The 16,191-nt window shown below is 40.2% G+C and overlaps 1 protein-coding gene across 10 annotated transcripts in view; it reads left to right on the forward strand.

The window, feature by feature from the left end:
* LOC128688508 (utrophin) overlaps positions 1 to 16,191 on the forward strand; it is a gene marked incomplete at its 5' end in the record, with an annotated part of 1,206,544 nt that overhangs the window by 943,917 nt on the left and 246,436 nt on the right. For all 10 annotated transcript variants that reach the window (XM_070084560.1, XM_070084566.1, XM_070084565.1 and 7 more), the window contains 1 exon segment: positions 9,057 to 9,246. In XM_070084560.1, the coding sequence (XP_069940661.1) occupies positions 9,057 to 9,246 (190 nt within the window).

Genomic DNA, 16,191 nt, shown 5'->3' on the forward strand with positions numbered 1-16,191 from the left:
TTTAGTTTATAAACCTTCACCTCTCTCTTCCCTGATGCTTCTATTCTCCTTGTATCCCATCTACCTTTTACTCTCAGTATAGCTACAACTAGAAAGTGATCTGATATATCTGTGGCCCCTCTATAAACATGTACATCCTGAAGTCTACTCAACAGTCTTTTATCTACCAATACATAATCCAACAAACTACTGTCATTTCGCCCTACATCATATCGTGTATACTTATTTATCCTCTTTTTCTTAAAATATGTATTACCTATAACTAAACCCCTTTCTATACAAAGTTCAATCAAAGGGCTCCCATTATCATTTACACCTGGCACCCCAAACTTACCTACCACACCCTCTCTAAAAGTTTCTCCTACTTTAGCATTCAAGTCCCCTACCACAATTACTCTCTCACTTGGTTCAAAGGCTCCTATACATTCACTTAACATCTCCCAAAATCTCTCTCTCTCCTCTGCATTCCTCTCTTCTCCAGGTGCATACACGCTTATTATGACCCACTTCTCGCATCCAGCCTTTACTTTAATCCACATAATTCTTGAATTTACACATTCATATTCTCTTTTCTCCTTCCATAACTGATCATTTAACATTACTGCTACCCCTTCCTTTGCTCTAACTCTCTCAGATACTCCAGATTTAATCCCATTTATTTCCCCCCACTGAAACTCTCCTACCCCCTTCAGCTTTGTTTCGCTTAGGGCCAGGACATCCAACTTCTTTTCATTCATAACATCAGCAATCATCTGTTTCTTGTCATCCGCACTACATCCACGCACATTTAAGCAACCCAGTTTTATAAAGTTTTTCTTCTTCTCTTTTTTAGTAATTGTATACAGGAGAAGGGGTTACTAGCCCATTGCTCCCGGCATTTTAGTCGCCTCATACGACACGCATGGCTTACGGAGGAAAGATTCTTTTCCACTTCCCCATGGACAATAGAAGAAATAAAAAAGAACAAGAGCTATTTAGAAAAAAAGAGAAAAACCTAGATGTATGTATATATATATATGCATGTGCGTGTCTGTGAAGTGTGACCAAAGTGTAAGTAGGAGTAGCAAGATATCCCTGTTATCTTAGCGTGTTTATGAGACAGAAAAAGAAACCAGCAATCCTACCATCATGCAAAACAGTTACAGGTTTTTGTTTCACAGTCATCTGGCAGGACGGTAGTACTTCCCTGGGTGGTTGCTGTCTACCAACCTATATATATATATATATATATATATATATATATATATATATATATATATATATATATATATATATATATATATATGTATATATATATATATATATATATATATGTATATATATATATATATATATATATATATATATATATATATATATATATATATATATATATATATAGCCTCAACAATGCTTCAGAGTGTGTCAGGGAAGGATAGAGCCCACCTCCAGGCAGTGAGAGCACATCATGCAAGGGATTTTCTGTTGGCTGTTCCCAACTCCAGCCTTGGCACACGCCTCGACCCACAGACCATCCGCATCGGTGTTGCCCTTCGACTTGCCGCCCCTATTCTCGCCGAACACAAGTGTATTTGTGGCAGTGAAGCAGCAGACCGATTCGGGTACCACGGTCTTGTGTGCCGTAAATCCGAGGGAAAGATTGCAAGACATGAGGTTAATAACATTATCAAGAGGAGCCTCACAACAGCCGGATGCCCAGCAGTAAGGGAGCCACCCCAGCTATGCAGATCTGATGGCAGCCAAAAGCATCCAGATGGTATCACCCTTCAAGCCTGGACAGATGGGAAGCAGGTGGTGTGGGACTATACATGTGCATCTACCTTGGCTGATACCTATCTCCAATACCAATATGTTTGTTCCCATAGGCTCAGAGACCCTTGGCTCATGGGGAAAGAATGCATCTAAATTCCTTAAGGAGCTGGGAAAAAGACTCATCAGGGTAACTAGGGATCCCAGGGCAGCTAGTTTTCTGTTCCAGCGGCTCAGTGTGGCTGTTCAAAGGGATAATGCCTGCTGTATACACACGTAACAACATGTACCGTATATGCCACCTTTATATCAACAATGTATCTCTTAAATCTTTTGTACCATATTATGTAATAAAATATTCCTACTAGTAAAAAAAAAAATATGAAAAGATGGGGTGGTAGTGAAAGTGGAATATTCAAACGGCTTCAGGAAGAAATCCAAATATTCATCCTTAAAGCCTTTTTATCCACTTTTCCGAAGCTATGAGTCCCACAATTTACACCAGAGGTGGACCCCATCCTATATATATATATATATATATATATATATATATATATATATATATATATATATATATATATATATATATATATATGCGATCTTAACAATGGGGGTGGAAATCTTTAGTGCAAGTACTTTCACACTTCTCAGTGCATCATCAGGAGCTGTTCAATGTTGCAAGGGCAGCAACAGGAGAAATAGGGTAAGTTTTCAGAGTATGGTAGTGCTGTGGCACCAGCCAGTATCTGACTGAGGAAGAGAGGCCAGTGGAATGCCAACAACACACCTGTCCCCCCACACCCCACCCCATATGTGGTTGGGTGAAGTAGTCCCCACAGTTTCCAGATAGCCTGAGGTAAAATAACTAGGAGATAGTTAACAGCCAGCCCTAAGCTTCTAACTGCTGGGAACAGGTTATGTGACTTAAGTTACATTACACAAGTGGGTCATTTACATACAGAATGCGGCTAATGTGTACAACTTTCTAACTAGTGAAATATAAGAAATAAATCCTTCATTTTGTCAACCGGTAGTACAGCATTCTAGAATATTCAGAAAATTCTCTCAATGTCAATTAATATGCCTGTCTGAATTTTTCTATTCAGGTTTTTCTTTCTTATAATAACTAGGCAATTCTTGATTTTGTTTTTAACACCATGTACCGCTGTACCTAGACAGAATAGGGAGTCAATAGGTCACCCTCTCTTTTGGGGCCTACAAGGTCCCATGCATCCTTTCCCCACTCCTATACATTGGTTAGGCAGATAAACCTAGAAACAAGATTATCCCAACACCAGTACTCAATCATAAAAGCCCAAGTGTCGAATGCTATCTTTAACCATGTCATCTCTTGCAGCCATTCACTAGGGTGGGCTGCTCCCAGATAATTGTACCCAACACTTGCATCATGGAAAGAAACATAACACTATGTAACACAATTTTTGTTCCTGGCAAGTGTTGTTTTCCAACTCCTTTTATTGCAATAAAAAAAATAGAAAATTCTCATTATTCATTTTAAACTTTGCTTTTTTGGCTTACTGGATGCATTTTTTTGAAAAAAAGGGTAAATTTCAATATTTTTTTGCTAATTTTGGATGTAAAATAAAAATATATAACTAAATAAAATTTACATAAATAAAATAAAATTACACAAATTTTATTTTAAACTTTCTGAAATACATTTGCAAAGTTAAAAATGAGCAGTTTTTTTTTTTTTTTTTTTTTAAGATTTGCGAGCATGCAACAAATCACTTTTCCATTTAAGCCCCCAAATGTAGTAGTCTCCCATCATGTTTTCATTATAAGATCCCTGATATCTGTGTTCATAGTCCCTTATATCTTGGTGGAAGCACTCCCCTTGCTCCTCTGAGTATGCTCCCATATTCTCCTTGAAATTTTCAAGATGAGCATCAAGGATATGGACCTTAAGGGACATCCTTCAGCCCATCTGACCATAGCTTTTTACAAAGGTCTCGACAAGTTCTTGTTGCTCTGTTGTTGCCCAGAAAGCCCTGTGCTACAGCAACAAAACTCTCCCAGGCTTCCTTTTCCTTCTCTCTGAGCTTCTTTGGAAATTCTGAGAACTCCCTTATTTTCCTGACTTGTGTTCCGGTGAAGATGCCAGCCTTCACCTTTGCCTCTGATAGTTGGGAAAGAAGTCTTGGAGATTCTTGAAGGCTACAGACTCTTTGTCAAGAACTGTAACAAACTATTTCATTAGCCCTAGTTTGATGTGTAATGGAGGGAACAGAACCTTTTGAGGATCCACCAATGGTTTATGTTTGATATTATGTCTTCTTACTGAGAACTCAGTCCTTTGAGGCTAGTGCTTCCTCTGGTAATGTGCTGCTGTCTCTGCTATCCCAGTGACAGATAACAGGGAAACTTGGTTAAACCTCCTTGGAGTCCCATCAAAAATGCCACCATTTTGAAGTCTCCAATAGCCTCCCAGCCATACTTATCATAGTTCTAAGCTTCCAGTAGAAGTTTGGCACTGTTATAGTCCTCCTTAAGATACACTGAATGAGCAAAGGGAAGAGATGGACACTTGTTCCCATTGTGCAGAAGTACAGCTTTTTGGCTTCTGGATTAGCTATCAATGAAGAGTCTCCACTCATCTGGATTGCATGCAATTCCAATTGCATCAAACAGGCCTGATACATCATTACAGTAGCACAACCTGTCTTCATTAGTGAAGAAGCTTGAGAAAGTTGGTGACGTTTTCTTTGGCTTGTCACTTGTACACCTTCATCCACCAAGTCCCACTCCTTGAGCCTTGAAATCAAGAGCTCAGCATTTGACTTTGTCAAACCAAGATCTCTGATAGTCATTGAGGTCTGTTTGGTTTGGGTGGTAAGGATTCCTCCCAACAGCTGCTTCTGTGAGATCATAGTCTTGTTCACTGTGTTCTTCATTTTCTGATTTGCTGCTTTCTTCTAACGGTTGACTTCTTTCTGGAGGTGTAGGTACAGGAAGATCAGCACTGTGTGGTACTGGTGCGATAGAAGAGGGAAGGTCTGGATAAGAAATACCACGTGCATTTTTCCCAGTTCGGTGTTTGGAAGGATCCACCAGGCAGAAGTAGCAGTTGGTTGAATGATCAGTGGGTTCACACCATATTCTAGGAACAGTAAACTTCATGGCTCTTTTTTCTCCTCTATACAATCCTGTTAAAGAACCAAGGAATTAGTCTGTGTTACATTTCATTAAAAAAAATTCCTATTCAAGGTTTTATCGTTCATATAACTAACGACTTTCGTATCTTACAATGTTTTCTTATAATTCTCACAAGCAACATGAGGTGCCCAGGTCTTGTTTGGTTCCCCAACTGGCATGCCAGAATATCCTTTGTAAGGTAAACGCATTTTTTTAGATGTTACAGAGAACTTCTTTGCTCTTGTCTTGATGAACTGACCATATATGTAGCAGAATGCATCTGGAGAATGACTGTAGCCTTTTGATACCATTTCATTTCTGAAGTATCTTCTCAGGTAGCCAGAGCTGAACTGGATGCTGGTTTGTGAGCCCCTGTTTGTATATTTGCCAAGCAAAACCTTAGAACATAATAGTTTTACATCAGTCTTTCTTGAAAGTGTTCCAGAAGTGTCCTGACCACAAAAGGAAAGTTCTGGGATCAAAATTGATTTTTGAAATTTTGTTTAGTTATAAAGACTTAGGAAATAATGCTTATTTCCCAGGAACACGACAGAAGTGAAACTTTGTTACATAGTCTAATTGAGTCCTCCCTCTTAAAACATGATAGGAATGCCGTATATAACTCAAATTATGGTCCATACAAACTCGATAGGTATTTAGTGGAGTTTGTTGTGCACAGCCTTAAACAACGTTATACAAAATTGCAGCATTGCTCCTTATGCCAGGGGGTTTCGTGATGTTTCGGTTATGTTCGACCTGAGTCTGCAAACTGAACATCATGGTACGCCCGTCGTGAACGTGATATAATATATAACATCTTGTTAAGTCCGTCGCGAATGTCGATATTTAACATGTTAGGTCTGCCGTGACCGTCGATATAACCCGCCCAGCTACTACTGCATACAGGTATTGTAATGCTACAGGTGCTCTAGGTGGTGTGCTGCAATGCGGACTGGAACCTGAGTGATACAACAACAGTAGTAAGGAAGTAGGCATAGGGATTTATTTAGGTACGGGTGCACATGTGCAGTCATCCTACTCCGTCTTGGTACAGAGGTACATGGTGTTAATAAGAAAATAAGTAATTGCCTAGTTATTATAAGAAAGAAAAGTCTAAAAAGGAGAATTTACACTGGCATATTAATTGACACTGAGAGTATTTCCTGAATATTCTAGAACGTTGTACTACCGGTTGACAAAATGAGGGATTTATTCCTTCTGGTTCATTGGTTAGAAGGTTGTTCACATTAGCTTCATTCTGTATGTAAATGATCCACTTTTGTAATGTAACTTCTTACGTCACATGACTTGTTCCCAGCGGTTAGAAGCTTAGGGCTGGCTGTTAACTATCTCCTAGTTATTTAACCTCGTGCTACCTGCAATCTGTGGGGCCTACTCCACCCATCCCCATGTGGGGTGGGGTGTGGGGAGGACCGGTGCGTGGCTGGCATTCCGCTGGCCTCTCTCCCTCAGTCAGATACTGGCTGGTGCCACCGCGCTACCATACTCGGAAAAATTTTCCCCATTCCTGTTACTGCCCTTGCAACATTTAACAGCTCCTGATGACGTATTGAGAAGTGTGAAAGTACCTGAGCTAATGATTTCCACCCCCGTGGCTTGTCTTGCGCGCGCGTACACACACACACACACACACACACACACACACACACACACACACACACACACACACACACAAAAGCACACACACACACACACAAAAGCACGCGCACACACACAAAAGCACGCACACACACACAAAAGTGCGCACACACACACAAAAGCACACACACACTCACACACACACACACACACACACACACACACACACACACACACACACACACACACACATGTTAGGAAGTATTTCTTCAGCCACAGAGTAGTCAGTAAGTGGAATAGTTTGGGAAGTGATGTAGTGGAGGCAGGATCCATACATAGCTTTAAGCAGAGGTGTGATAAAGCTCACGGCTCAGGGAGAGTGACCTAGTAGCGATCAGTGAAGAGGCGGGGCCAGGAGCTCGGACTCGACCCCCGCAACCTCAACTAGGTGAGTACACACACACACACACACACACACACACACACACACACACACACACACACACACACACACACACACACACACACATATATATATATATATATATATATATATATATATATATATGTATGTCGTGCCGAATATGTAAAACTGGTCAATTAGCAAGAACTCATTTAAAATTAAGTCCTTCCTAAAATTTTCTCTTATACGTTTAAAGATATATTTTTTCCATTAATGTTAATGTAAAAATTTTTAATTTTGCACCAAAAGAATCTTAGAAAACTTACCTAACCTTATTACAACAAGAACAATTTATTTTAGCCTAACCTAACAAAATATATTTTAGATTTGTTTACAATAATTTAATACTAAACAAACACAGTGAAATATATTTTTTTCGTTAGGTTCAGAATGATTTTGGCGAAATTATTGCATACACAAATTTTCACTTGTTCTATATGGCAAGATGAGCGTTGCTATTTAAGCCAAGATCGCAAGTTCTGCCTATTCGGCACGACATATATATATATATATATATATATATATATATATATATATATATATATATATATATATATATATATATATATATATATATATATATATATATATATATATATATATACTATATATACAGTTTTATTTATATTGAATACATTATATTTATTGTTATAATCAATGACATGTAATGATTTATCCTAGGATCATATCTGAACGTACACGAGTAGGAGGATTTTTTGTACTATTTATTGGGGCTCTCTTTTTTTTTATGTCATGTAGGCACATATGTAAGTGGGCTATAGTTAATACAAAACAAATCAACCAAAATTACCATACACAATTAACTTATTATAAATCCTTACAATGGTAATACAAATAAAGTCAAGGACAAAGTATATCACGGAAATGGTGGTTATCGCACTGGTCTGTGAGTTTAGTACTCGCTTGCCCTGGGTTCAAACGCTGCCCGTTCTCTGATTTGGTTGCAGTCGTGTTTTGACGATTTTGTGAGTCACGTTGGCTAGGATAGGGTTTCTGTCAGCCAACATGAAACATTTTGATAAGTCCACAAGTACATACTTAAAATTAAAATGCATAATTTAACACAGTTTTTTTTAATGTTACATTACTTCCTTAAAAAGCCCGTAGTTACGCAACGCACACAAGACCTTTCCATTCTACAATTTAAACATATTCTGACGAGTGTAACCCTCTTGATGTGTGAGCACTGAGAGGAACAGTGCTTATGCACGAGGAGGGATGTGTATCTGAGTTATATATACTTTAAACTTATCGACACACAAGGGTTATTAAGGCTGCATGTTACCGTTTACCACCAATCGAAAATACATAAATCCCAAACATGGGCATATAGGAATAAAAGGAAATTTTAATCCCAATTAACCAACCATTCTACGAATGTGAAAGGTTCGTAACTACACATTGACTTCCCTCAATACATGTTATCTGCATCTTCATTAATTAGAAATTTCTCATTATAAATTTTGAACTAATTAATGTTACGTCTTGGCTGTGACACAGGCAATTTATTTCACTCTTTTCTAGCTGCATACAAGTTGTGGTTTCTATCGTACGTACAGTGGGTGATGAAAAATTGTGCTCTCTTTCCCTAGTCCTAATGATGATTTTTTGATTCTTCACTGTTTCAAAATTTGAAGATTTTGTCTAGTGTCTCGTCCCACACCCTATATTGAAATTGCCTCGGCCATCAAGCAAGTATCCTATAATGTAGAAATCAAGAATGGGATGTGTTGTGATAGCCCACAGGTCAATGGAAGTCTTGTGCGTGTGAAGTAAAGCAAATAAACTTTGTGTCCAGTCACTACTAATAATGTCAGTCTGTGAGAGCGAACCCAGCCTGCGTGCGCATTGGTCTTGCCTTCTCTAACAGGAAATGTGAATGCTACTTGTTTTTGTTACATAAAATTCCAAATGTCAGTAATTAAACTTTGATTCTTATTCTTATATACTTAGAAAACAGAAGAGGAGCTAGAATACATCATAAAAAAGTAAGTGGGTAGACATGGTTGAAACTAATACAGGAGATAAAGGTTGGTGGTATTTATGGTGACTTCTCTCCCTGCTCCAGCATCATCGCCCGAGGCAAGGAGCTGCACTCAGCCATGAACTCGCTGCACAACTTTGACAAAGCGCTGGACAAGTTTGCCTCGTGGATGAGTGAGGCAGAGTCCAACACCGACCTGGTGGAGCTGGAGGTGGACAAGCTGGGACCTGCCAGGCGAGACCCCCAGGCTCGAGGACCATCCATGCATCTCAAGGTACGGTTACATAAGTACTAGGGGAAAGAAGGAAGGCAGATTAGAAAAGGTTAGGGGGTAAGTTGTAAGAAATGGGACAGATGAACCCTGAAAATGAACTGTGGGCAGAGGTAGAACTTGGGGAAGGGAAAAACGAGGACGATAAAGACGTGGGACTGTTTTTTCTTCATTGATATGGATAAAGGTAAGTGAACAATAGTAAAAACTTAATAATTTTCACATAGACACAGACGTTCCTCACGTCATTCTTTCCATCACATATCTCGACACTTGAAAGAAAGAGTACCTCTTGGATATAGGTTTGCATTAATTAAGAATACATTAGTGATTATTATATTACAAGAGGTAATGGAATGGTCTCAGATGTGATACCAATAACATACATGGGACCCTTTTTAAGGGTTTATTTTCCACGTAGCCCGGCCTGAGGCTAGATTTCCTTGACTGCCTCTTCAGTAGACCTGAAGAAAGTCGCTGATAGAGACCGAAACATATTGTATACATCTCTGCAACGCTTTTCTGTTTTCTGATAGTGGGTTCTCTTTTGATAGAAGAAAAGCATATTGTGCGAATGTGTACGAAAATCAGGAGGAATAAGACATTACACAAATAAGTCACACTGTGACTTTGTAAATGGTCCAAGACGGACCGAATCGTAATCGTAAGCTCCTCTCTCCTGTGTGCGGGTTATGTATTGTACCAGTCACGGTATTGTTCCTTTTTGTTCTCTATTATGAATGAGAGTTTCGAAATGTTACAACAGAATGGGTCAATAAATAAGAAAAAAGGAAAAAGAACAGATCAGGAGGAGGCAGTAGAGAGGAGGAAAGACTAAGACTATTAGTGCAAATGGGACTTTATATAGAGATAGCTTGAATGTTTTTGAAAATTATTCGAAAACTGAAAAATATTTGCAAACTACTGATAGCAGTGTGTAATATTTCGTCTGTTAAATTGTCACTATGATGTACAGTTGTGACGTCATGAATACACTGAGGTAGGCAAAAATTGTATTGGTATTATTTTTATTTTTTTTTTACATAGCATTAATTATCTCTGAAAGGTAATCACTGGTAACTCGACTGTGTAGAGGAGTGAAGTGGCCACACTGATAGCACTCTCAGTGCTTCCAAGACACCCAGGAACGGTGGCTCTTGCCAGACTCCCAGGAATGGTGGCTCTTGCCAAAGACTCCTTTACCTTTGATGAGTTTCGAGATTCTTTCTATTCCCGGAGCCCGGCCATGGGCCAGGCTCGTCTGGTGTTAGCCTGGTCAATCAGGTTGATGCTGCTGGAGGCCCGCCGCCCAACATATCCATCACAGCCTGGATGATCTGGCACCTGGTGAAGATGCTTGTCCAGTTTTCTCTTGAAGACGTCTACACTTGTTCCAGCTGTGTTCCTGATATCCTCTGGTAAGATGTTGAATAATCTGGGGCCACGAATGTTGATACAGTGTTCCCTTATTGTGCCCACTCTTCATTGGATTTATCTTGCACTTCCTTCCATATCTCTCGCTCCAGTACGTTATGATGTCAGTGTTCAGATTTGGGACGAGTACCTTCCAGGTATATATTATCATGTATCTCTCTCTTCCGCTCCAGTGAGTACATATTCTAGACTTTAAGGCACTCCCACTAATTTAAATGCTCTACTGGCTCTATACGGGCCGTAAACAATCTCTGTATTTGTTCAAGCTCTGATATTTCTCATACCTTGAACGGGGCCGTTAACAGTGAGCAATATTCCAAATGGGGGAGCACTAGCTATTTGAAAAATGTCGCCTTTGATATTATATTCCTTGTTTTGAAGGTTCTCAATACCCACCCCGTCATTCTCCTGGTTATCGTGACCTTTGTCTTATGTTCTTTGAAAGAAAGATCAGCTGACATAGTTATTCCCGAGTCTTTCACGTGTTGCTTTCGTTCTATTTGATGATCCTCTTGAGTTTTGTATACAGTGTTCCTTTTGAGTTCTTCATTATTTCCATACCTAAGCAGTTGGAACTTACCACCATTTAACGCCATGTTGCTCTCTGCCCACTGAACGGTGGCTCTTACCAAAGACTCTCCCAGGGATGGTGGGTCTTGCCAAAGACGTTCAGTATCCTACCTATTTATAGAGGTATTTGATTTGTTTCATGTTGCAGATAGTTCTACAAACCAATATACAACAGAATTCACAAACCTATATTATTTTCCTGTTTTGATTTTTTATAATTTCGAGATATTTTCGATTTTTTTAATCTAAAAACTACAAGAAAAGGATGTCTTCAACAATATATTAGGGTATCTTTAAATATAATTGTTAGCTAGGATATTTTCAAGTTGATACCAATAGCGTCATTTATGGATGCAAAGTTGACACTTTTATAAATGAGTAGCATGAAATTTTAGTAAAACACATATGCGTCTTTCCAGTGCAAACATTGTCAAGTTTGATAACGTAAGTGCTATTAGAACACATAGCTGGAAGATCACTTTACCAAGAGTGAGAAACAGGGGTGGAAGAAGGAGTGATAGGATAAGTCGGAGGAAACGGGGTGGAAGAAGGCGGAAGGAGGGAAGGAAACCGACATGGAGAAGTTAGAGGAGAAGGTGAAAGAAAGGGTAGGAAAGGGTATGTGAAGGGAAGTTAATAGGAATAAGAAAAAAAGGCACAATACCGTGACTGGAACGATACACAAATAACCCGCACATAAAAGAGAGAGGCTTACGACGACGTTTCGGTCCAACTTCGGTCCAAGTCGGACCGAAACGTCGTCGTAAGCTTCTCTCTTTTATGTGCGGGTTATTTGTGTAAGTTAATAGGAACATTAGGATGGGTAGCAAACTAAATATTATTAATATAAAATTCACCCAGAAAGGTAAATTGGAAGTAATAATTGTTTTAAATAAATAAAGTACAAATGGTTATTTTAAGAGAGGGAAACGTAATGAGTGATAAGTAAAGCTAATAAATGAATTGAAAGAAGAGGAAGAAGAAGAAAGTACAGTAATGCGAATTCAGAGGGGAATTAAGCTAATTAGTAGACAAGCTGAGGGAAGTGATGTTAGTGGACATTAGAATTAATGTGAGTGAAAGGGTAGGATGGAGATAGTGGAATATAATACTTGTGCAAGGGGCGAGTGTAAATTATTGTAACGAAGACTTAAGATGAAAAATAAGCGATAAATGCTGGAGAGGGAGAGGTTGTGCTTAGTCAAAGAGGCTCAATATTTAATTGCTGATTCAGCAGCTGAGGCAACTCTGTTAGCTACACTACCTAACCTCTTTTCTCCTTCGTCTCACACCTTCCCTCCATTGTCTCTCTTACTTCCTTCCTTTTGTTTCTCATCCTGTATTTTCCCCTCCTTTCTGTTTCCTCCTCTACCTTCCCTTTCTCTCTCCTTTCTATCCTCTTCCTAACTCTCCTTCATCCTTTTCCAGTCTCTCCTTCCTCCTTCCTCTCCCGCTTTCCTGTTTTCCCTTCTCTTATTCCTTTTTCACCCTCATCGCCCTCCTTCCTCAAGACCTCTCCCTCTTTCCCAACCCCCCTATAGTAAAACTTCCCTCCTCGCACTAATCCCACACACACACGTAATCTTGCGCCTGTGTGAGTGCACGCGATCCCCTTGTGCCGCGGTAGGTGAAGAGTGTAGATGATAATGAAGAGGCGGCGGCGCTGGTGTTAGTTTTGATGGTGGTGATCTAGGTGGTGATGGTGTGTATGGGGATGGTTGTTGTTGCCGTGGCGGCGATTATGTCTCTCATGGCTCACGAAATCGTAATGACACGATTGCAAACAAACCGTACCACGGGTGGGGTTAGAACCCGCGATCAGAGAATCTCAAAACTCCAGAGAGAGAGACTGATCGCGGGTTCTAAACCCACCCGTGGTATGGTTTGGTTATATCTGTGGTTGCTCTGGTGGTAGTTATAGCAATGGTACAAATACTATGGTTGGGGTCATGGTGGTGATTGTTACGGCAGTGGTTGTTATAGTTATAGTGATGGTCGACAGGTTGATAATGACTATGGTGATTATAGCTGACAGAAATGTTGATTATTAACGTGATAATGGTAGTAGCAGGAACGCTAGGGTAGTAATAGTGGTGATAGTTGTAGTTATGGTGGTGGGGATGGTGAATGTGCAACATGTCCTGGCTGGGGACCTGCAGTGTGAGTGAGACAGTTTGCCAGCGCTCGGGACTGTATCCATAAAAAAAATGGAAAGGAGAAAGTTATGTAATGTATTAAGTTCAGTCGGTAAGAGAACGTGTGTGAGGATTATCTTCAAACTAAGAAGCAGTCATCATTTCTTTTTAAATATGAGAATCGTTGAGAAGACAGAATATTTTCCTTTTTTTTTTTTAAGAATAGCATTCGAGTAAGACTTAAGTAGGAAAGTAACTTGATGAAAAGACGAGGCGTTCAATAATTTTGAACCCTGGTGGAAAGTGTAATGAAAATAATGGTAAAATATGTATTGCAGTGTATCTGTTTTCTGGAGTATACCTGGAGATGGTTTCAGGGGTCAACGCCCCCGAGGCTCGGTCTGAGACGAGGCCTCGTGGTGGATCAGGGTCTGATCAACCAGGTTGTTACTGCTGGCCACACGCAAACTGATGTACGAACCACAGCCCACAGTGGAAATAAAGCTCTAGTAAATTGTTTACGTACCGTAGATTTGCCTGGTAGTTTTTTAGTAGGTTCTCGGTTCACTTGTGTATTCAGATTTCCAATATGGTCCGTCTATCGTGACCCATTATGCTTCTGTCCACCCTGTTAATTTTATCTTTGTTTTTAATGTCCGCGTTGTATATGTTTACTGCTGTGAGCGCTCAGTGATCTACACAAAGTGTTCTCAAAATATCACAACTATTACAGCTACATGCGGAAGTGTGATGCATCCAGATTCAAGGTCAAGTCAAGATTTAATATGGATATAGACTCATATAAGTTTTTACATACTCCTACCATCCCTCCTCTCATGTACTCCCTCGTACAAAAGTCACATCCGCCAGTAGATTGAGTATTGTTCACGCATGACTGGGGAAGTGTAGATGGAATGCACTCAATTCTTTCACCTCCTAGGAGAAAATCCCCACAAGTTCCCCAGGAGTGGCCTGTGACTTGGTCCTTACTTCCAACCTCACCTTCCCTGCAAGTGCGTCGGCTTATTGCACCGTTACTTAGAAAATGTCATTATTGAAGGAGAAAACTTCAGTCATATCATCATTCATTGTAGCTGATGCTCTACAAGACCCTCAACCGCCCGTCATCTGTGCACTGTGTAGCCGCTACACTCACAGGCATTAATTCTTATGACCTCTTACCTGGTATGACACAGACTGCTTGTGTTTCCTTCCTTATATCCCAGTGGACCTCTTTTGACTGTGCACTGTAGCGTAGTCACTGGATTTATTTGCCAAGAGAGAGTTTTGTGTTCACGCGCAATGTTCGTCTGTTCGTTTGTTCTTGCTTCTTGTTACGCCCCTTGCAACTTTAATAAAACAAAGCTAATAACCTACAGAAGCAATTTCCTACCTCCTTCAGGGCTTCTCCCTTCTTCGTTTAATCCCCTCATACCTCCCCTTTATTTAAGCTCTTCATTCCAATCCCTAACCTTCCCTATATGTAATCCCCCTCCTCATCCTGGCAGTTCCCTCCTTTCAGACTCCCCCCTTCCCCTGCCTATTCTTCTGCATTTTTTCTTTACTTCCATTTCCCTTTTTCTTCTTGTCTCGCTGTCAACATGCCTCTTTCTCATGCTCTTCCTCATTTATTTCCGCTCTCATTTACCCCCATACACCTTCTTATACCCTCCTTCGTTCCTCTGTCTTCTCCTCTATCTCCCTCTTTTCCACCCGAGGCGTATGGAGAGGCAGGTTTAGGTAGACATGTTTGAAGGTGATGCTCCGTTGTCTTCTCTTGGGACTAACACCTGGTTCCAACATCATGGAGTGTCGAGGCCCGCTTGTCAACTACGCAAAAGTTAAAGAGGATTGAGTAAATTAATAGTAAAGGTTGTCTGTATAGTGATACAAATATCGTCATCAAGTTCTTAATGACTGGGACAGCAAGTCGACAATTAGGCATAAATACACTTTTTTTTTCCCATAAATGAGCTTTATCAAGTCATGTAGCAGATCATAAATTAAGATGTAGCAAAAATTTAGGCTTGTTCTGCACTGTTTTTATACCTTCATTTATGCCCGTGGGCAAACTGTGACAGGAGGCCTGGTCACAGACCGGGCCGCGGGGGCGTTGACCCCCGAAACTCTCTCCAGGTAAACAGGGCCAGAGGGCTCTGGTGGCCTGGTGGTTAACGCTCTCGCTTCACACGGTGAGGGCCTGGGTTCGATTCCCAGCCAGAGTAGAAACATTGGACGTGTTTCTTTCCACCTGTTGTCTATGTTCCCCATCAGTAAAATGGGTACCTGGGTATTAGTCGACTGGTGTGGGTCGCATCCTGGGACACTGACCTAAGGAGGCCTGGTCACAGACCGGGCCGCGGGGGCGTTGACCCCCGGAACTCTCTCCAGATAAACTCCAGATAAACAGGCTGCTGTTGCTTCACGCTTGCATCTTATTTGTGGCGAAAATATATTAAATTATTCGAGTTTTACATATTTTATGTACTATTCTTCCCAAAAAATCCTTAATTATGTGTGTACTGCTTAATATCACCCTAGTTAGGGAGAGAGACAAACACCTACATGACAGCCCTTGTGAGAGAGATCGACCATGACGCAAAGATAAAGTTTAGCTAATAACTAAATAGAATTATGAATTATGTGGTTAGCTGGTTGTATAATGTGGGATGTATTAGTTGGCGTTAATCGAAGAGTGAAATAATCAGAGAGAGGAGCGGGGTATACAAGGGAACAAAGTGAGAGAAAGTAGGGAGAATAATGAAAAGATAGAGATAAAGCAGGGTATGAAGTTAGAGAAAGCAGGAAG

The sequence above is a fragment of the Cherax quadricarinatus genome, chromosome 13, assembly GCF_038502225.1.
Source record: "Cherax quadricarinatus isolate ZL_2023a chromosome 13, ASM3850222v1, whole genome shotgun sequence".
NCBI classification, from domain to species: Eukaryota; Metazoa; Arthropoda; class Malacostraca; order Decapoda; family Parastacidae; genus Cherax; species Cherax quadricarinatus.